At 40.4% G+C, this 21,221-nt stretch overlaps 5 protein-coding genes across 5 annotated transcripts; 3 read left to right on the top strand and 2 right to left on the bottom strand.

Moving 5' to 3' along the window:
* Positions 1–312: 312 nt before the first annotated feature.
* On the top strand, positions 313–5,422 carry cdcp2 (CUB domain containing protein 2). The gene is made up of 6 exons (XM_035670365.1): positions 313–373; positions 600–947; positions 2,369–2,710; positions 4,231–4,584; positions 4,827–5,005; positions 5,117–5,422. The coding sequence occupies exons 1-6, from the start codon at positions 313–315 to the stop codon at positions 5,420–5,422; spliced, it is 1,590 nt and encodes a 529-aa protein (XP_035526258.1).
* Positions 5,423–5,479: 57 nt separating this feature from the next.
* On the bottom strand, positions 5,480–7,578 carry tceanc2 (transcription elongation factor A (SII) N-terminal and central domain containing 2). Its single transcript, XM_035670820.1, has 4 exons — positions 7,149–7,578; positions 6,920–7,061; positions 6,385–6,578; positions 5,480–6,038 (listed from the first exon to the last, which is right to left on the bottom strand). Exons 1-4 carry the CDS (start codon positions 7,245–7,247, stop codon positions 5,850–5,852), a joined length of 624 nt encoding a protein of 207 aa, XP_035526713.1. The 5' UTR covers positions 7,248–7,578; the 3' UTR covers positions 5,480–5,849.
* A 745-nt stretch (positions 7,579–8,323) lies between these two features.
* tmem59 (transmembrane protein 59) lies at positions 8,324–12,344 on the top strand. The gene is made up of 8 exons (XM_035670364.1): positions 8,324–8,559; positions 8,802–8,907; positions 9,142–9,236; positions 9,353–9,505; positions 9,641–9,713; positions 10,870–10,993; positions 11,120–11,237; positions 12,189–12,344. The coding sequence occupies exons 1-8, from the start codon at positions 8,404–8,406 to the stop codon at positions 12,342–12,344; spliced, it is 981 nt and encodes a 326-aa protein (XP_035526257.1). The 5' UTR covers positions 8,324–8,403.
* Positions 12,345–14,411: 2,067 nt separating this feature from the next.
* On the bottom strand, positions 14,412–16,705 carry lrrc42 (leucine rich repeat containing 42). Its single transcript, XM_035671512.1, has 7 exons — positions 16,010–16,705; positions 15,778–15,909; positions 15,570–15,688; positions 15,370–15,455; positions 15,181–15,294; positions 14,971–15,055; positions 14,412–14,872 (listed from the first exon to the last, which is right to left on the bottom strand). Exons 1-7 carry the CDS (start codon positions 16,396–16,398, stop codon positions 14,580–14,582), a joined length of 1,218 nt encoding a protein of 405 aa, XP_035527405.1. The 5' UTR covers positions 16,399–16,705; the 3' UTR covers positions 14,412–14,579.
* A 222-nt stretch (positions 16,706–16,927) lies between these two features.
* On the top strand, positions 16,928–20,852 carry yipf1 (Yip1 domain family, member 1). Its single transcript, XM_035671318.1, has 10 exons — positions 16,928–17,010; positions 17,294–17,412; positions 17,610–17,764; positions 17,868–17,948; positions 18,073–18,160; positions 18,267–18,383; positions 18,498–18,664; positions 18,843–19,025; positions 19,725–19,822; positions 20,126–20,852. The coding sequence occupies exons 2-9, from the start codon at positions 17,379–17,381 to the stop codon at positions 19,800–19,802; spliced, it is 903 nt and encodes a 300-aa protein (XP_035527211.1). The 5' UTR covers positions 16,928–17,010; positions 17,294–17,378; the 3' UTR covers positions 19,803–19,822; positions 20,126–20,852.
* The last annotated feature ends 369 nt before the right edge of the window (positions 20,853–21,221 follow it).

The raw sequence follows: 21,221 nt of genomic DNA, 5'->3' as shown, positions 1-21,221 counted from the left end.
GTGTTTAGTGTGTGTGTGCGCGCGTGTGTGTGAGACCATCATTAAAAATGCATAGCATCTCTCCAAACACTGTCCTGACAAGCCACTCATGCTCATTGGATATCAGTCATTAAAATTTAGCGAAGAGGGCAAAGCGTGGCCTAGATAGGTATCGGGTTACTCATTCAGGCTGTGGATGAATTTTTCAAAGTCCTATTACCTCTACAGGCATCACTGCTGATGTCTCAAGGCTGTACGCTCTGACACTGCTGTTGTCTGTCTCTGCCGGTATTGTAGCTGAGGCGTGACAAAAGCCGAATCAACAATAACAACATGAGGGTGGCTATACTGATTCATTTAATACTGCTTGTTGACAAGGCTGATTCTAAAAAAGGTGAGTTGCTATTTGTTATCTTGATGTAAGTGCTTTATCTTGCCGGTACTGTATATACAGAGAAAGTTGGGCATCAATTGTTCAATGTCAGCTTGTAATACACTTTCAGAGGTTGTACCAGGTTGCTAGAAAATCAACAAAAAGATCCAGGAAGCAAGGAGAGGGGCATATCCCTTACTCAGTGTCTTATTTCTTTGAGCTGAAATTAAACTTTTGTAATTATAAGGTGTCAAATGTGGAGGAATCCTCTCTGCTCCATCTGGCAATATCTCCAGTCCAAACTTCCCAGGCCTGTATCCCTACAACATTGACTGCTCCTGGCTAATTGTGGTGGCAGAGGGATCCTCCGTCCTCCTCACCTTTCACCATTTTGAGCTGGAGTACCATGCCAACTGTGCTTACGACTACATCAAGATCTACAATGGCATATCTGAGGATGAGGGGAACCTCCTTGGGATATTTTGTGGTGACATCTCCCCGCCACAGTTCACCTCTTCTTGGAATGTCATGTCCATCATCTTCCATTCAGACCGCCATGTGGCCTTCAGGGGCTTCAGCGTTGGCTACAGAAAAGGTAACACGGCGTATTTGATGCAACGTGACAGGGATCAGTCGGCTAACTGCCCAAAACTTGAGTTGATTTTTTTCTGACAGTACCATTACACCTGGCTTTTAGCTATAACTTTTTGACCTTAACCTCACTGGAGTGCTCAGATCTGAACAAAACATTAGAGAGAAACAAGACTACAGCCATGCTAGTGGCAGTGGCAAGTTTAGGTAAAGCGGGGCTTTGAGTTAAATGCTCACATCAGCATGCTATCATGCTCACAGTGATAATGCTAGGTAATGTTTAGCTTGTATAATGTTTACCATGTTCGGCATCTTTTTTTCTTTCTTTGCAGGCATTTAGTCATGAAGAAAAGTATTTGTTGTTGCAACTTAAATATCAGTACAATACAACACAAAATTCCTTTGTCTGATCAGACATTTATTACAGTCGGGTTAACATGCATACGGACTCTCAGTGTCCAAGACAGAGAAGGGTCCACCACAGCCTTTACATGCTCTTTGCATATGGTTATAAGAGCGATTATATTTCTGCACACTCTGCCCTTCTTGGACACTGCTGTAAAATGCAAACAACTGTCTTACTTCCTCTCATCTAACTGACTTGCGCTATTCATTGGTCCTACTTCCTCTTGTCTAGCTGTCTCACACCTTCTGTTACAAGCAGTTTTCTATCACACTCTGTGCATCTAACAATAATCATATATATAACCATACCACATGGATGTCAGCTGTTGTGCAGTGGTAATAATACACAAGCAGAATGTTCTTTCAAACTGTAATACTGTAATTAACTGTAGTAATTTCCCTCACAGGATTGTACAGAATTAAATTGGCCTAAATGACTGTGGTTGATGAAAGGTCAGGGGATCTAAGTTATTAGAGTTCATCCTCTGGGGACCATGGATGTGTGTACCAGATTTCACAGCAATCACACCGAAATCTAATGAGGTATTTCTGTAAAAAACAAAAATTAATCTCATGGTGGTGCTAGAGGAAGTCGGGGGACCACCAAAGTCATTAGAATGTATCTTCTTAAATATCTGTGCCAAATTTCATCATAATTCATCCGCTAGTTATCATGATGTTTTAGTCTTGACCAAAGTAGTGGACCGACCGATAGGCACTTGCATTGCTAAAATGTATCTGTATCTTTTCAAAGATATACCAATTTCTGACTACAGCATGACCAACGAGTTAACAATAAAGATGCAGCAAACTGAATAACCACTGTACTTCCAGTGTTGCAGATTAACCCATGTTGTTTTACAAATGTCCCCATAAAACAACTTCAGTTTACCAGTACTGTCCTCTTTACAACCATCTTTAGTAGCTGTTGAACCCATAAACTGTCATCTGTAGGTTTTCCTTTTCCTTTTCAAAAAGAAAAATGTGTGTGCATCTAAATTTGCCCTCTATCCTCTCTAGATATGTGTGGTGGAGTCCTAACTGGTCTATCAGGTGTAATTTCCAGTCCAGGCTACCCTCACGAGTACAGCAACAATGCCGACTGCTCTTGGGCCATCCACGTGTCCAACAACAGTGTGGTCACTTTGGTCTTCTTGGACTTCCAGCTGGAAAACAATGAGGGATGTAATTTTGACTTTGTTGCCCTGTTTGATGGCCCAACAGTCACCCACCGCCACTTGGGCAAATACTGCGGGGCAGATGAACCCCCAAATACTGTCACCACCTCCAACCAGCTTCTGGTAGTCTTCAAGTCTGATTTCAACATTGGTGGACGTGGATTCAAGGCCTATTATTACTCAGGTATGAAAGATTGGTGTGATTAACTCTTCACACCAATATGCAATACAAAGTGCTTTCAGTATTTGACCCCCTTGTTTTTTGGTGTAACTGCAGAAAATGAAAAAAGATTTTTTTTTGTTATCAACAATGTCCCATTACTCTGTCAGATTTTTGGGCTTACATAAAGCAACCTTTATTCCCAGAAATCCTATTCATTCGTCTATTTGGAACCGAAAAGTTAAAAAAGTTTAAAAAAAAAAATACTATATCACACTAAAAGCTTGAAACAAGGCACAGGAAAAACCTTAAACATGACACAAAAGATGCTGTCATCTGATGAAATGAAAATTGAACACTTCTGCTACCATGCAAAGCACCATGTCAGGGTAGAGCAGAGCTCATCCCTTGTCTCACACCATCCCTACCACGAACAAGAAGTCTACAAAGTAAAAGTCCTTGAGTAGTCAAGTCCAGAATTGAATCCAGTTGACACACTGCAGAATAACTTTTAGACAGCTGATCACAGACTGTCCCTGTCTGACCTTGTCAAACATAAACCGATTGGCAAAAGGATGAAAATCCTAAAAATACAGTTGCAGAAGGACACTGACACAGATGGTTTTTTAATATTCGGAAAAGTAATGTTTTCACATTTTATTTTATGTTGATGTATAAGGGAGATCGACTTTTTATTTATTTCGGATTCAGATGCAAAAATTGCAATCTTTAAAATGTCATACTTTTAAAGCAGTGGTTCTCAGACGGTGGGACAGCAGTGGGGGGCGTGAATGACCGGGGGAAAATATGGATTGAAGCAATGTGATTTATGTAGGTTGATGCTATCATGCTGATCTTTATTTAACTAAAACTCAACTTGGATCCTTTTTATTAGTTGCTTACCCTACCATTGGCAAATAAATTATTCATATAAACTGTGGGGGTGTTGTGAACTTTGTCCAACTTCTGAAGGGGGCAACCCAGAAAATGTTTGAGAACCACTGTTTTTGAGGAATAGTTCAGCATTAAGGGAAATTTATGAATTTGTTTTTTGCAAAGAGATTGATGTGTGTTCAATATGAGGCTGCTGCCATAGCTATTTAGCTTAGCTTAGCATAAAGACTTGAAACAGAGGCTAGCATGGCTCTGTCCAAAGTGAACAAAAATTATTGACCTGGCACAGAGACCAGGCTAGCTGTTTCCTTCCACTTCCAATCTCTATGCTAAACTAAGCTAACTGGTTGCTGGCTGTATCTTCATACCTATTGTACACAAATAAAAGTGGACTATCTTCTCATCTAATTCTCAGCAACAAAAAGATTTTTCCCGAAAAGTGGAATTATTCCTTTACATGTGAAGAAATTATCTTTTTTGTCAGAGACTACATCCTACATACTTGCTATAAACATAAACTTTTACTTTTGTGAGACTCACTTCTCTCAAACAGTGAATCCAGCATCCAATACTGAACTGAAAACACTGTAGTAGTAACTAATATCATCAATAAAACTGACTAATTTATATGATTAACTGTACGTTAACAGGTGAATGCCAGCAGGTCCTGTCAGCTATAAGTGGCAACTTTAGCAGCCCCCATTTTCCAAACATCTACCCGAACAACATCAACTGCCACTGGAGCGTCACCCTGGCAGCTGGATACCGCATCAAACTCTTCTTCCCCATCATGGACTTGGAAGACCGCAACAGTCTGTCAGACCAGTGTGACTACGACTCTGTTGCGGTTTATGACGGGGACAGTCAGACAGACACCCTGCTGGGACGCTGGTGTGGCAGGGAGCAACCTGCCTCTCTCATCTCTAAGGGCAACAAGTTGCTGGTGGTACTCAGCACAGACAGAAATAAAGCTCATAGAGGATTCACTGCTTCTTATCTTGGAGGTAAATGCTCACTACACAGACATGTGATTCGTTTTCAGAATGAAAAACATTTATAATGGGAGTGTTAATGCTACTTGTTCTATGGGTGCTGTAGGTTTAAGTCATGCACTCCCCTTTGTCTAAATATCAGCTAATATACACTTGGTAAGACACTAAATGCCTAAAATATATATCTCTACAAAAAACTCCCACATCATTCTTATGCTGCTCTTTACTGTCTCTTCTTCTCCCTGTACTCCAAGTGGTGCCCGTAAACATTAGCTGCACAAGATCAGAATTCACCATCTTGATACCCCAGCAGTCCTTACCTCAGCTGGACCGCGAGAGCATCTACCTGGGAAACCCAACCTGTGCAGCCCAGTTGACAGCCACCTCATACAAGATACTTGCTCAGTTTGTTAACTGTGGTACTGCTGGCCAGGTGACTCGACTCATGTGACTTACTGGTACACCATAATTGATGATTTACCATACTTGAAGCATTGATTCGTGACTTCCTATAACAAATACTGGCACTCCTGTTCCCTTACAGAAACACCGGAACATCACCGTGCTGGTAAACAAACTCTACATTGATTTCTCTGATGGGAAGCAGCAGAATGTGCAGGAATATAAGGTGCAGTGTGATGCCCTGCGGAAGGTAGCATCAGTGTCCATCATTTCAGCAGAGGAGCGCCGTCTCGAGGAGCAGGCCCAGCAACCTGACAGTAACAGTGATGGCAATACAGGGGGTCCAGCAGCTGAGCCGCATGACCTGAGCGATATTGTCTTCATTAGCATCTGTGTGCTGGCTGTTATTCTCATGGTGATAGCTATTGTTTGGCTGGTGCTGCTTTAGTAATATATACAGTATATGTATCTATGGTCTTATTCAACAAAGAAAGGACTGCTGAAGTTGTCATATTTCCAATATTTTGTATAAAAAATTTCACAAACAGTATAAAAAAAAGACCCACAATCAATAAACATCATGATTCCAGTACAAAGGAATGGCATTATCATCACCACCAACAATAAATGACATACTCTTGTGATTGACATGTTTTTTAAAAACAGTGTTAGGCTGCTTATGTGCCACAAAGTGTAAAAGTATTTTATATCTCCTTTACAGAAAATCAATAAAATAATAAAAAAGTTACAAAGAAAATGTGTATGCATCAAAAAACCTTAACACATTTCAAGTAAAACAACCAGAAGTCTTAAATATGCAGTCACAGGCTCAGCCTAATTGTTTATCAGTTCATCGTCTTCTGCTTCTTCTTTTTCTATTTCTTGTATTTAGAAACCAGCTGGTTTACTGATATTGTGCTGTCCTTCACTTGAGTTCTGATCTCAGGGTTGTGTTTGAAGGCAAACACCAGTGCTCTAACAGTCCGTCTGTATGAGCTGCTGACTAATCGGGAGCTCTGGTGAAACACTTCTCTCTCAATGTTGTCTATAAGACCAGAATCCTCCTGTGGGTCCGATAAGAAGAACATACACATGTAAGCAAACACATAAAAATAAAAAAAAGAGTGCTGCATCGATCACGTATGCTGTATTTTAAGCGGACCTCGCTGATTTAGTAAACATCTCCCACATTTTTTCCAAAATTTCCGAAAGTTACAGTTTATGTGCGTTTAATGTGATTTTATCTCTGATGCCATACAAAACAAACATGAACATATGACAATTGACCAAAGACTGTAGCTCCTCCATCAGTTTATATTCCCAAAATATACCAACCGATGTAAAGTAAAATGAAAATTAGAGGTGGAATCAACACATTACATTGGACTTCACTGAGATGCTCTTCCTCACCTTGACCTCCAGGGCTTCAGACATTAGTCTTCTAGCGTTGCTCCTGAGTCCTTCAGATTGTTTGTCGGCACGCACTTCAATGGACGGCTTATTGGAATTCTCCTCGATAAACGTCCTCCAGTCAGTGTAAACCTTTGTTGCCATTGAACTCACCTCAGGGTCCAGATGCTTTCGCATTTTGTTGACAGTGTGACCTTAGAGGAGAGAGAATTTCATAATGTGGCAAACTAATGGGTGTAGAGGAAATCTGATAAAGGGCATGGCATGTACGAGGTAAACACAATTTATGATAGCTGTTTGCCTATTTGAGTTATTGTGCTGCTACGGCAATGCAGTGACAGTCAACTCAAAGACTTGTTTGTTGTTTTCTTTTTCAGTTGCCTTGGTTGCAGTCTGTGCTACATCCTGAGCAGACTGACAATAACAACACATGCTTCCCACATCAAGAGTGCACTGCAGCAGCTATATCAGCATAGCAACATTCAAATTATATATATATAAGAAACTTATTTACATTAAGTTCTCCCTGGCCTACCTATTTTTGTGGACTTGAGCACCTCCCTGGATGGGATCTTCTTGCTCAGGTCTGTCAGGGCAGTCAGCAGGTTGTCCTTGCTCTGCTCTGGAAGCTCTAAGATGGACTTGTACCGCATAATGTCCTCAATCACAACCACCCTCTGTAAAGAAAAACAACAACAACACAAGAGCGATGAAGAGCCGTTCAATCTGGCACACAGTAACACTTTCTTGGCTCAATAGCTCACCCGTAAAGATTCAATTGTAGCTTGTTTGTAAACCTTGTCGTTGCTTTTCGCTTTTTTAGGTGTTTCCCCTTTGGGAAGCCGCACTACAAACTTGTCCATCTTAAAATATAAAGCAGCAAGCCGCCTGGTTAATAGACTTGTTGGTTTTGTTCAATAAAAGGGAATTGGTTGAAGATAACGTTAACTAAGTTCAGGTTAAAGAAGAGGTCCAGAGACAACCGGTGCTACCTGGCTAACGTTACCTCACTCACTCCAACCTCTGTTTGACATTCAATTTTATAATATTAAACACATTGCTGGCTTGGTTCGAGCCACAGCTCCACACTCCACTAATTAATAGTCGCCTTTATAACCGCAATGGTGACAAATCTGTTAAGTAAAACTAGCTACAGCTAAATGGCTATGGTAAATAGTAGCTGCTAATGTTGCCTTTAGGTACTGTCGGAAATAACAGAGAGCACCGTGAACAAGTTAGGAAATAAATAAATAGAAACTATCGGAGTACACATGGTGTAAAAATTCAAGAACTAAACATTCATATGAATCAATACAGTTAATAATAACAATAGATAAATAACAACTACATAATGATTAAACACCTCCCTGTCACAATGTAATTTAATTCTTTCTTTTAATTAAATTAAACATATTATTTATTTGAGTTTATTTTTTACATCATCTACATAATTTTAGCTATATTGTCAATGATTGTCACCAATTCCGAATCCTTATCCATCTGCCAAACACATGCTTTGGCTTGTTTGCAGACAAAATGTTGTAGTTAAAATAATATTCTGCTGCTGCGATGCATCTACAGAGCTTGATTTGATTGTGTAAGAAAACAACACACACTTTCCAATTATACACAAAACCAAAAAAAGGTATTCTAAGCAAAATGTACAACAGACTTTAAAAAGCATAAGATAAGGTTGTATGCATATAATTTAAGTGTGGCACATGATACTAAAGAACCCTAAAAAAACATGATAACAAGAATGGTTTAGTTCCAACAATAAAAATAAGCCATTCACACGGTTTATTGTTTGATTATTTACAGAATTTGAACATGGGGTCTATAATACCAGAGCCTATCAGGAGAATAGATGGAATTTACGAGCGGCACTTAAACATAGCAAAACATTTTAGCGACAGTCTCGCGTGAGCCGAAGTTCCCGCGAGATTACAAACCCGATTAAGGAGGAGGAGGAAGAAGAAGAAGAAGAGCGTGTTGTTTGTTTAGGTTTTCGCAGGCAAAATGGGGATTCTCTCCTCCTTTGTCTCTGTTTTGGGACTCTTCGTCCTGCTCGCGTTCACATCGGCGTCCTCGGATGTGTTCGACAGCGTGCTGGGAAACACGGCCTCCTGTCACAAGTCCTGTGAAATGACATACAGTTTGCACACGTATCCGCGGGTGAGTACTCATCTCGACGAGGAAAGTAATGTCTGCTTTGCGTTAGCTAACGTTTTTTGGCAAGTTGGCGAGGCCCTCGGCTTCGTTACCAGGCCTTCTGTGTCATTTTTTAACGTGGTTTTAAAAAGGAGAGCTCACGACTTGTGTGAAAGTTGAGAGTGCGTCCTTTTTTGTTTTTCACGGATGCCGTTTGTTTGTTTGTTTGTCGAGGCATTCAACTGGTCCTCTTGTTTGTTTTGAAGGAGGAAGAACTGTATGCCTGTCAGAGAGGCTGCCGTCTGTTTTCCATTTGTCAGTTCGTTCGTGACAGCGAAGACCTGAATCAGACCAAATCCGAGTGTGAATCAAGTAAGTGACAGTCTTTAAAACCTGTTTTAATTCCCCCCCCCCTGTACACTGTCCTGGCCTCCATGATAGCGCTTGTTAACCGTGTGATCACCTTCAGTAAAGCCATAAACAGCATTTAATCAGTGCTACGTTCGCACACCCTATCCATAATAACCAGACTCTGTTAAAACTCTTGCTGCTCGTCGTGTATTGTCTGTAATCCTGTTTTGTACCATATGTTACCCCTCACCGCAGCCTGTCGCGAAGCCTACACCCAGTCTGATGAGCAGTATGCTTGCAACCTGGGCTGCCAGAACCAACTCCCATTTGCCGAGCAACGCAATGAGCAGGTACAAGTACAAGTATGTAACAATCACTCAGTGGTTTGTATGGATAAACACGCACATCTCTCTCTATAAAAAAAACAAAACCCAGTGTACTCAGTATTGCTTGTTTTTTTTTTCAGCTGGAGGCCATGATGCCTCGGATTCACCTGCTCTACCCCCTGACTCTTGTCCGAGGGCTTTGGGAGGATGTCATGAATCAGGCCCACAGCTTCATCACTTCCACGTGGACGTTCTACCTCCAGGCCGATGATGGCAAAGTTGTCATTTTCCAGGTATGGCACCCAGTACGTGGATTTAATATCAGTGTTCTGTATGCAAACAATGTGGTTCATCCTGTTACTGCACTGATGAGATGCAGAGCACAGTTACAAACCCAGTTCTCTTATGTTTTTTTTTTTTTTTTACAGAGTGAGCCACAAGTCAGGTTTTTCTCCCCGTTTGAAGTGGAAAAAGAAGTTAAAGAGGAGCCACTACAGAGCTGTAAGCCTTCTACTCAAGATTCTCTACTTTTCTTAACCAGATTTAGCGTATTCCTCTGTAGCACAAACCTCCAGTGTTGTCCCTGATATCACATAAATGAGGCACATAGTTTTACTGAATGACACGTTCCTTCATCGTAGCCGCTTTTCCGCCGCACGGTGCAGCTCGACTCTATTTCCTGCTCTTCGGTTTTCCATTATGGATAGTAATAGTATTTTTATTTTTTGGTACCACCTTGGTGGAGGTTCAAAGGGAGCTGAGCTTAAACTAAAAAGTGGCTGTTCAATAGCGACCACAATTATTTTTTCCCCCACATCAAAAATAGCAGCTCAAAAAACCACATCTTTCAAAGTGCAGACGTATCATATCCTCTGAAAGAGAAGCAGAGGGAAAGGCGAGCAGTGAAGTTGTCAAGCTGGCAGTAAATATACAGTCGTCAGGCTGCAGTTTTTGTCAGTGAATAAAGATGCAAGCTGCTTCCTCAAGACCAAAAGTACAAGTGTGTGTGTGTGTGGGTGGGTGGGAATAGCGTCGCTCTGATGCTCAGCTCAACCTACGTTGAGGGCGTACTATCCAAAGTACTGTCTACAGTGGAAACAAAGTAGACTAGAGTTGAGTCGACCTGGTACCATGTAGTGGAAATGCGGCATATGATGAACATGGCCACTGTATGTTATTTTCAGTCCACACACACCGTCCTGCTGTCATAAATACTCACTAGCTCACTAATGCATTAATCCACAGCTGAAAAATAGAACCCAAAAACAATGCATTATTCACGTCCTAGTTTCTTAAGGTTTGCTAAAAGCTACATTGCCTAGCTGTTTTTAGAAAATTACTTTTGAAATAAATGCATATATTTGTGACCAGCTCTACTAGTTTATATCTTCAGGGGGAGCAAATGGCCTTGGAGGCTAAATATGGAAGATGTTAGTGGACATTTTCAGTTTGTCTTTCCTGGTAGACATTTATAGTATTGTACTCAGTTGTTCACAAAAAAAAAAGAGAACTTGAGAGAGAGAAGTTAAAACCCTGGCTCATTTCTCACCTCGGTGTAACCGAGCAATCACTACATCAGATGGTAAAGTCAAGATCAAAGCAGTACAACAAAGGAACACATTGTGCATGTCGTAATGTTCTATTTCTCAATTTCAAGTCCCAGGGTTGAGCAGCCCAGTTTACAAAGAATACCATCGCACTATAATCCAGGAGAGGGACAGAGATATGACCGGGGATCGCAACTACGATGATGAATACAACCTCTTCAGCTGTCTCTCCAGGTCGGTTGGCACACCTTTGTCCACATTGTCAAGGAAATGGAATTGTTTAATTTGCTTAGTAGAGCATGACATGGCACTAACAGGCTGATCCCCACACGAGCACTATATTTGTACTATTCTCTTCAGGAACCCGTGGCTACCAGGGTGGATCCTTACCACAACTCTGGTCCTGTCTGTGCTGGTCCTGATCTGGATCTGCTGTGCCACTGTGGCAACCGCTGTAGACCAGTATGTACCTGCTGAGGTAAGTTTTGTTTTTTTGTTGTTTTTTTAAAAGAACTTCAGTTAACATACAAGCTCATTTGATGCATGTAAATGTTTGTTGCATGTCGTTTTATGGTGCTGTAGTTTTTCTTTTTGTACTTTATGGTTGATGGGTAATTGGTTGTAATGCATGTGACCCGAGGAAACATTTTGGGAAATACGCTTATCCATTCTCTTGTAAAGAGTTGGATGAAGGAGATCTCTACTCCTTATCAATCCGTAGGGTTATAATGAGTACATGTAGCTTGGAGCCAGCAACTTCAGCTTACCATAGCCTTAGCATAAAGACTGGAGACAGTGGTTAACGGCTACACTGGCTCTGTCAGAAGAAAACTGAATACCCCTCACTAATATAGACAGTTTATGTAAAATGTATAAAAATATAAGTTTAGCATTTTACAGCGACTGTGCCAGACTGTTTCCTGGCTGAGATGAGATACTCCGCCGGTTGTCTAGCATTACTGTTACTTTTATTTACACTTTATTTGTTTGAATCAAACATATGCTACAGAACATGTTACTCAGTGAGCTTTAGAGGTGCTGCATGTGTAGTTACCCTTGGGTAAGAGCCACGCTAGCTGTTTTGCACTCTATTGTGTTAAGCTAACGGCTGCTAAATTTACCGTACCACCATGTGAAAGCCTAGCATTGATGTCCTCATCCACCTCTCAGGCAAGAATGCACACATAGTGTGTTTCCCAAAATATCCAAACTATTTCTCTTCTCTCTACAAGCGTATTTGAGCTAAAAGCAAAGCGTCAATTTAGAACATACTGCATCTTAGTTTTCTGTATTTAACATCTTGCTTTGTAGTAGAGGAGCTGATTTTGTTGTATTCAATGGTTGGATTATCACTTTCAGAATTTGAATACATTTGTCAGGATGTAAAAAATGTTAAACAATCACTGCTTCTGTTTTGGTTTTTTTCCAGAAACTGAGCACTCTACATGGTGACAAGGCAGTACATGAAGGAGTCGAAACTGACCCCCCATATTCCAGCCGTCTCCCTCTGATCATCCACTCCAAAGGGCCAGAGGAAGAGCCGGCGCCACTCCCCTTCCACATAACTCTAACTGGGCAGCTCTGACATCCCTAGCCAAGCCACAAGCTGTAAGCAGAGACAGGGAAATCCTCTTTTATTACTGATCTTAAGCTGATTTTACAATTCTCTGGCACAGACCCTGTGTTTCCTACATGCGTCTACAACAGGGTAACTACTGCAGAAAACATTTTGTAGTTACTGATATCACATGTCTCGTTTTCTTTTTTTTTTCTTTTTTTTTTTTTTTGAAGCTTTTTAAAATTGACGTGATGGAAGGTTTATTGCCGTTATATTTGTATGATTCGATGGCATTATACGTATAAGGTGATAACGAGTACAAGTACCACAATAGGTTTGGGGGTTTTTCTTTCAATCTTGCATGTGGCGCTGCATTAGCTGTTGGTTGGCTATTTTCATTGCATAACTGTTTTAAACTAACCTTTCTGTGATTACAGTTGATACCAGGTTCCACCTAACCTGCCACTTTTGTTAAAATAGATGCCTAATACCTGCAGACTCTCCCTGTTTTTCCCAGTCGTTTCTACTGCATTGATTTCCAGATATCTGAATTTTACATAAAGACCTAAGCTCTTAATCTTTATTAATAGTGACCAGCACATACGGTAGGGTCTTTCCTGCTTCACTATCCGTCTGTTCTCGGTAACGACTGGTCTCAGAATTAAATACAATCGGAGTGAAGTTGTCGACGTTTTTGTTTTTTTTTTTTTTTTAATCATTAATATACTGTAAGCTGACCTCACTTTACGTGTTTTAAAAATAATTGTACCATGGTAATTCTGAAGGTCAAAACTACACTGCAGTATGATACTATGTTCCATCGATGACCGTCTTTGCAGCACCAGCATTATGTTGTGGGCATAGTGCTTCCTTTCGTCGATAATATAAAGCTCTGGTGACGATTTATTGTTAAAATAATTTTAACGTAGTCATTTAGTGTTTATTTTCTCCACTTGGCAGGCAGTTGTTTGAGAGGACTTGAGAAAATAGCACTGGTTTCCTGTGTGATGACAGAATGCTTTATCACTGTGATCTCTGTAATAGGGTAGTGAGCTCTCTGAGGGCTTGCTAATGTAATGCACCATCACACAACTTGTTTACCACCAGAACTGGAATTGAAGGGTTTAATCTTGGAATCTTCCACAGCTATCTTATTATATATTTTAGCGTAATGTGCTCCTTTTTCCATATTTCGGGCCATCCTATGCAGCCATTTTCCTAGATTCTTATTGTTTTGTTGTGAATATCCTCAGAACTGGCTCTTTGTCAGTTGTATTAACCTGTTATGGGACCCGATGGTAAAAGTTAGCTGTCAGGCAGCCTATAGACCCCTTTTTTATCAGTCTTTGTGCTATGTGTACAACTTATTTTTTGCTGTGTGGTATTATGATTTAAAGGCCACTGATTTTACACATCGAAGGCTGTTTACAGGTCTTGGGAGCACTACTGCATATGTGAAAGAAGTCATGAAGCTTTTTGCAGCTTTAGAGGGAGCTGTGCAAAGTGATATATTGCCTCAAGGGATTGGAGGACTACAAGTTTAAAAATGAAAATAATTTGGTGGTGTGGAGTTCGAAACAAGGGAGACCTGTAGAAGCCACTTCTCGCTTGAGCGTAACATGCTGATGGTACATTGTGAGTAATGTAAGTGCCAGGTTTTGGGGACAAAAAAAAAACAACCTCTAGTTATGCTGCATCAATATTGATGCTTTTTTAGAAACTGTCCATTGTGTGTGACAGTATCATAGGAGTGCGATGCTAAATTAGTGCACTACTCTTAACACAGTTTAGATAAATGCAGCATACGAACACAAACCTTGCACAGGGACCCTGACTTCAAAACAGGGCCTCGAGATTAGTTGATGTAGCAATAACCTTAATTCCTTATCATGTCCGTTAACAGTGTGCATCACTGCTGCATATTCCCAAACAGATTTTCAATTAAACAAGTTAACACAATGTTAGGTATGGATCTTTTGAGGCCTTAGGGCAGTTAACCAGTTAGTAATGTAGTATTGATGTAATTACAACACTGCCACATTTGTTCTGATGATCAGCCAGTTTGTGTCTCCAAGAAGCAAAATGGCAAGCAAAGTTGTTGAAACATGCAGAATACTAAACTTTATTCATAAAAATATATAAACAAAACAACCAACAACCACCTGTATCCAAGAAAAACTAGTTCACTAGAGTTTGTCTTGGGCCTGAATGTTACCGGATAACCGACAGACTGTAATGTGGAATGCTAACACGGCTCACACCTCAATAGCTGTTCAACAAGTCAATGTCCTCTGCAGTGAGAGCTGGAGAGGACAAACGTTTTGTCGGAGGGCTTTGACGTGAATTCTCACACCTTTCTGGCTGACGCTGCCTTTTTTTGATATTGTGCCATGGCTTCGCTTGAGGATTCGTTGCAGAAGGAGTCTGTTTCTCTGGTATGTGACTATTTGCTGGAGGTCTGTGGAAATGCAGTCTCTCTCTCTTGGCCTCTTCCTCGCTCTCACATACCACGGGTGCTGCGCTCAGTACTTCTCTGACAAACTTCTGCCTGCCAACTAGAAAAAAAACAAAAACAAAAACCACTTTCAAAACTCTTAGATCATGTGTCAGTGTTAAAAATTGCCCATTACAGTGTAATCTAAAATGAACTTACAAAAGCGAAGTGCTGACGTTCTGGATTCTTCAATTTTCTTCTGTTTTGGCATTTGCGAGCCATTTGTTTCCCACTGGTTTACAACCTGAAAATGAGACAATACATTTGTTAACAATATGTCCATCTGCAACATTTAGCCTATAATTAAAACAGCAGTCCTTACATTAAAGAACATATGTTTACTTTTCATCAACGTCTGAAAATATTTACCTGCTCTGCCCAACCTTCTGTTTTACATCTTGAGTGATCAAAGGTGTCCAGTGGTTTCTCAGAATAAATGAGCCCCAACAGGTCCCATATGGTCGTCTTCAATCTTGTGCCAAGCTGGAGGTATAAATAACATTTAGTTGTCAGCATCACAACAAGCTACAAGTGTTGCACAAAAACAATTACTTGTACCTTCAAACTGGTCCCAGATGCATCCAGTTTTTCAAGTTTGGGGAGGCAAGTGAGGTATTTGAGAGCCCTCTCTGAGATAGGGTTATCTGTATCAGAAATAAAATAAGTGAGCAGCATCTTAATGACGGATGTCCACTTCTAACTTCTATAAATTAGAATTAAAAAAAGAGATAAAAGAAGATAATATTTTGGTTACTAACAGGAAACATCAAGGAACTGAAGACAGTCCAGTCCCTTCCTCATCATCCGGATAGGTGCTGTCAATCTTTGTAGGCCGACATCTGACAGACTGTTACCACCAATGAAAAGCTGAATCAGGCTGCCGAAGAAGCGAGACACAAGCGTTAGTATCATCTTGTCTTAAATTCTTCACATCATGCCTTTGGGAATGATAAAATCGGGCATTACCTTGCCAATGAGCTGGAAGTTAAATGAAGGAAAATCTCATGATCATCACCCAGTCTGCAGCCAAACAGATCCAGAGACTTCAAACTATGAAATGTTTTTATTTCATCCATCCTCTCATGCAAGAGTGGAAATCTGCAGAAATAAAAAGGGACAAGAGATGTTGCTGTCTCTGGCAAACAAAAAACAACAACAGAAACTGGGAGGCTGGAGATATATTGGCACTATAACTTACCTATTTCTCAGACAGAGGGATCCAAGCACCATCTCCCCATATGCATCACTGAATAACTGCAGGGCCTTTGGAGAAATGTCTGCGTTTAAAAAGACACGATTCTCCTCTGCTGCTGCAAAAAGCCTGTCTCCTATTTGTTCGGGGAAGCCCACCAGAGAGTCCACATGGTGAATGTTGTCAGCTACGAACAACAGAGTGATGTCAAAGAGAGATTTTGTGGTGTATCTGAGACTGCCCTCTGCATTGTAGGTGAATATGAAGTGCTCTTTTCTCAGCACTAAAGGATGTGTCCTTCTGCATGATGACACTGGCTTTGGCTGCGCTAGGACTATATCACTGACACGGCGGAGGTTGCCCCTTTCTCGGACGTAAATGGTGCTACTGTCCATGCTAAGGTCACACTTTTCCTTTACTTGTTAGAAGGACAAAACTCGAGCTCGTTTAGTCAGCTAGCTCGGCTAACCCCCTGAAGCATAACACAAACTCAAGGTAGCTCGCTAGTTAGCTAATCTGTGGTCCTTGGCAGAGCAAAAAACCCAGCACAAAAGGATCCATAAGTCTTTGATAGGACTCTTTTATTACCTGATATTGTTTTTCATTGTATTTCGCCAACTTATTCACTACTTGAACGGATTCTTTCAGGTATTTAGAGCTCCTTGTTGTAGCCTACAGTGCAAGTTATCTGTTGCAGCTCTCGCTTGCTTCAACTTCAAAATAAAAGCCCACAACTAAAATAAACTATTTTCAAGATCCCAAAGTACAACATAAGCGGCATGAATTTCACTCGAATAAACTTCGCAAAACATGATTATGTAGAATATAATCCAGCATGACACTGTCAATCATATGTTCAATGAAAAGAAAACGTTCAAACTCTTAGTTTGAAACTGTTTAGTAACAGGAAGAAGTCTTGTTTACATGGCAAGTATTTCCTGTTCCACGCAACACAAACCTAGCTGAGGGAAGCGAAATGATTTTTAGGAGTTTTGGAAGATAACTTGGTAAGAATGCATTATTTTGAGAAAACAATGAAGTGTTTTTTTTATATACAACCGACGCTCCTGCTGTTTTGCCAGTCCTAGTGTCGCGTTAGGCATTTAATATAAGTTCATTAGTTATTGATGAGCTGTCAAGTGAGGGCTTGGTAGCTAACTTGCGCTAACTTCTAACCCTTCTAATAGTTTACAAAGTTTTAAACCAGCATATAGGGAAGGAATAATTAGGCTTGGAAGTAAAAAAATAAATAAATAAATAAATAAATAAAAATGTTTCTTTCCTTCACAGATTTCTGAGATTAAGTTGTTGCTTTAGTGCAACATTAACATAAATTCCTGAGCCGAACCTCGTCACTGAGAGTGAATCCGTGTAAATGGCGGCCACAAATGATCCATTTCAATTCCAAGGTGAGTGTCCACCACACTGTTTTGTGTAATAAGGAAATGAAGTTGCTTTATTGATGCTACAGTTTACTGTTCTCTTTCTCTCCGTCTCTATGGCATCTGTAATCTGTAAACAACCACCTCTCTCCCTGTGCTGCACTGTGATGCATTAATACAGTATTTGTATTCATGTTTTCCATTAATCTATGCCGTGACAATAGAATTTGAAGAAGCCGGCAATCTGTTAGAAGCCAACAGAGGTGCAGTCACCATAAGCATTGAGGACGAAGATGTCCAACCCGAGAAGCAGAGAAAAGCTGCTGGTTTCACTCCTGATGAGGAGGACGAGGACCCACTTGCCGGTGACAAGACAGAGGTCTGGACTAGATTAATACTCAGTGGGAATGTGTGTGTGTTTTTGTGGATTATAAAATGTTGATGCATCAAATATATATTTTATTATTTCTTTTTGTTTTAAGCTTCTCTCTGGGCAAAAGAAGAATGCCCCTTTCTGGACGTTTGAGTACTACCAAAGATTTTTTGACATCGAGACCCATCACGTAAATATATTTACAATTTATTTGAATAACTTTTAAGCACTCTGAAAAAACTTGTCTTGTAATATGATGTGTTTCAGGACAATTGTAGTTTTACATATGTTATGGTTATTCATATTTCTTTCAGGTGAAGGAAAGGATAATTGGATCAATGGTACCATGGCCTGGAAAGAACTTCATTCATGTCTACCTGCGCAGAAATCCTGATCTTTATGGTTAGCGCTCACACATGTCGAAAATGGTATTCCTGTTCTGTACTGTAGCTAAAAGGAGGTAATATTTGTAACTGGAAGTTCTAATTCTTGGTATTTGTGCTTTCAGGACCATTCTGGATTTGCACCACTCTTGTGTTTGCCATTGCCATCAGTGGAAACATATCCAACTTTCTGATGCACTTAGGCAAACCAAACTATAAGTATACCCCAGAGTTTCAAAAAGGTAAGTTCTGTTACTCTTTGATATTCATGGATCATTTTTTTCAGGTTGAATATAAGGGGAAACTACATTTGACTTAAAAACCCTTTTTATTTTTGAATTTGCTGTATTTTCCAGTGACCATAGCTGCAACAGCGATCTTCAGCTATGCTTGGTTGGTGCCCCTTGCCCTGTGGGGTTTCCTGCTATGGAGAAACAACAAGATCATGAACTTGGTGTCGTACTCCTTCATGGAGATCGTCTGTGTGTACGGATATTCGCTTGCGATTTACATTCCAGCAGTGGTAAGAGCTCACATTCACTGTTCTATTTCATACACTACAGTTGTGATGATGATGATGATTCGCATGAAAAGGCCAAAGATTGTCATTACATTGTCCTTGTTCATGATAATAAAGGTCCATGTCACTCAGAGCAACAGATAATACACAGTATATATTACACTTTTGTTTCCCACATAAGGTCTTGTGGATTCTCCCGTATGAATGGCTGAGGTGGTGCTCCATTGTGGTGGCTCTCTGCCTCTCCGGCTCAGTTCTGGTGATGACTTTCTGGCCCGCGGTCAGGGATGACCACCCCAAAGTTATCATAGCAATCATGTCAGCCATCGTTGTGCTCAACGTTCTGCTTGCCGTTGGTTGTAAGGTAATTGTGATCCTGCTTTTACATAACTTTACTCTTAGGAATTAATTACAAATTTGGGAAATATGGAAAAGAAATCTGTTCGGCGAAATAAGATACGACATTCATTGTTCCGCTTTGGCAAACTGCATCTTCTCTGATCCAGTTGATTCAAGCTACCTGTCCATCTCGGTGTAGATAACAGCAATGACTGACTCATTCCCGTTTGTCCTCAATGATCTCAGTAGCATGGCCAAGACTTGACCCAGCTTGTCTATGTCAATCAGAGACTGTGCACTACACTACATGTACATTTTTGCGTGTCTCTCCCGGTGTGTTTCTGGGAAATTACTATACATGATCGTGTCAAGTTCGCTCTCCTTTGACTCTCTTCATTGGAAACTGTGACCGCATTTGCTAACTGGTGTGAGAACAGGCTGTTAGAGCACTTCTTAATGTGAATACGGTCAGGTCCACTTGGGTATCATATGTCGGGTCTCATTCATGTAATTAGTCTACAAAGTAAGCTGCGTCTGAAGGGTGACTAAGATGAATGGATTGCAGAAAAGCTGTATTCTCTCCTTAACACTGAACATTTGTTGCGCACTTACTCGCAGACACACCAGCTTCAGTTCTTGATTGATTAGTAGTTTCTCTTCAAACTGTAACCGCTTCTTTGCCACGTTGTTTTACAGTCTTTTCCTTCTTTGTTTGGTTTTTCAGGCCTATTTCTTTAGCAGTCCAGAACCAACACTACCAATTGAACCTGCAGCAGTGGAGAGCAAGACAACTTCCACATGAAAGCCTTTCATCGTCTGAAGGTAAACAATGGTGACACTGAAGCTTTTTATGGCCCGATCCCTTTGTACATATCCGCTAAGAATGTGATACATGTAAGTCATATTTCTCCCCTTTGTACTTTCTCATGGCTGTTTTCATATTTACATTCAGTAGTATCAAGAACGATGACCTCCTAGTTCAGTAGCAGCTCCACATTGCTGGCCTATTTAGTAGCTTTGGCACGAGTGTAGTGTTTTTTTGACCTACTAGAGCAGAACATCTGACACCGGACTTCCTTTACATGATTTCTCCTTCCCAAAGTGTTATTCTTTTTTGAATTGCAGGTTCTCTTGTTGCCCTATTAGAGAGAATCAGGTTGCTGTGGTGATGAAGTCATGGGTCGTCTGGATTTCACCTGCACTTGAACATTCAGGCTTAGGACCTTAGAACCTAGTGTGTCTGCTTGGTTCAACTGTGTGACCTCTGAAAATGAACACTGGTACCAAGTATGTTATTTCTAATGGGATGGGTCTAAAATTCCTTTAAGATAAATGGGGTATGGTGTTACACAGCACAAGGGATCTCTTTTAGTACGATAGTTTTCCGCTTTATGGGTCTTCTGTTGAAATATTTAGATAACCAGTCTGTGCAGTAATGTTGGCAGCATCAAAGGCATTTTGTATATGCATTTTTTATATTCTGTTAATGGGAACTGGCTATTAGACTTTGTATGTATGAACAGCACAACAATTATAGGTGTTGGGAAGATATTCAAGGGTTGGACTTATTATGTGCAAATAGAGTTACTGTATTGTCCTCCAACTGTTGTAACCATAAGTGCCCTCAACTAATGCCAAAGACCCATTCTATGTGTATATAAAAAAATTTACAACTTGTGTAACTTTTTTAAAAAATCAGTTTGTTTTTTTGATGAACTGCGTTTGATAAAATGTATAAAAATGTAATTAGTTTGTGCTCAATTAGTGTTTTATGGGGGGAAAAATAAAACACTTTGTGGGACCCACCTTTTATTAATAAAATGGTCATTGTTATGACAGTGATCAATTTACAGTCAACTCAAAGCCTATTTGCGAGCACAAATTTAACTCTATGAAAAGATTATTCACATGCTGTCTTAGCCTGTATAATTAAAAATGTATGTAGTCTGCGTGACATCATCCATAGGTTTCTATAGAGCCGTTGTGAAGCTTAGTGTGGCCTGCTCTGGCTGTCGCCATCTTGGCTGTCCTGACTCCACCAGCTCCTGGCTGATCCAAAAATGGGCAAGATGTGAAATGTGGGTGGAACTGAAAACAGCTGGTCATTCCCTGAATTATGCATAACTTTGAATTGTAATCTAATTTTTGGCTACTTTTTCCTGTCATGAAGAATGTTGGTCTCTACCCACATAAACGAAATATATAACATTTTGGGAAGCAT

This window comes from Morone saxatilis, unplaced genomic scaffold (genome assembly GCF_004916995.1).
Source record: "Morone saxatilis isolate NCDOM2014 unplaced genomic scaffold, NCSU_SB_2.0 Contig23, whole genome shotgun sequence".
Lineage (NCBI taxonomy): Eukaryota > Metazoa > Chordata > Actinopteri > Moronidae > Morone > Morone saxatilis.
Note: the sequence above shows the minus strand (reverse complement) of the source record. Positions and strands in the feature narration are given on the sequence as shown.

Coding starts and splice junctions, on each gene's coding strand:
- cdcp2 (XM_035670365.1), top strand. CDS start 313: ATGAGGGTGGCTATACTGATTCATTTAATACTGCTTGTTGACAAGGCT. Junction 374..599: donor CAAGGCTGATTCTAAAAAAG/GTGAGTTGCTAT, acceptor TGTAATTATAAG/GTGTCAAATGTGGAGGAATC. Junction 2,711..4,230: donor CAAGGCCTATTATTACTCAG/GTATGAAAGATT, acceptor GTACGTTAACAG/GTGAATGCCAGCAGGTCCTG.
- tceanc2 (XM_035670820.1), bottom strand. CDS start 7,247: ATGGACAAGTTTGTAGTGCGGCTTCCCAAAGGGGAAACACCTAAAAAA. Junction 6,579..6,919: donor GCTCAAGTCCACAAAAATAG/GTAGGCCAGGGA, acceptor CTCTCCTCTAAG/GTCACACTGTCAACAAAATG. Junction 6,039..6,384: donor CTGAAGCCCTGGAGGTCAAG/GTGAGGAAGAGC, acceptor TCGGACCCACAG/GAGGATTCTGGTCTTATAGA.
- tmem59 (XM_035670364.1), top strand. CDS start 8,404: ATGGGGATTCTCTCCTCCTTTGTCTCTGTTTTGGGACTCTTCGTCCTG. Junction 8,560..8,801: donor GTTTGCACACGTATCCGCGG/GTGAGTACTCAT, acceptor TTTGTTTTGAAG/GAGGAAGAACTGTATGCCTG. Junction 10,994..11,119: donor CTCTTCAGCTGTCTCTCCAG/GTCGGTTGGCAC, acceptor TATTCTCTTCAG/GAACCCGTGGCTACCAGGGT.
- lrrc42 (XM_035671512.1), bottom strand. CDS start 16,398: ATGGACAGTAGCACCATTTACGTCCGAGAAAGGGGCAACCTCCGCCGT. Junction 15,910..16,009: donor TCCCTCTGTCTGAGAAATAG/GTAAGTTATAGT, acceptor TTATTTCTGCAG/ATTTCCACTCTTGCATGAGA. Junction 15,056..15,180: donor CAGAAGGTTGGGCAGAGCAG/GTAAATATTTTC, acceptor TCTCATTTTCAG/GTTGTAAACCAGTGGGAAAC.
- yipf1 (XM_035671318.1), top strand. CDS start 17,379: ATGGCGGCCACAAATGATCCATTTCAATTCCAAG. Junction 18,161..18,266: donor CAGAAATCCTGATCTTTATG/GTTAGCGCTCAC, acceptor TTGTGCTTTCAG/GACCATTCTGGATTTGCACC. Junction 18,384..18,497: donor TACCCCAGAGTTTCAAAAAG/GTAAGTTCTGTT, acceptor TGTATTTTCCAG/TGACCATAGCTGCAACAGCG.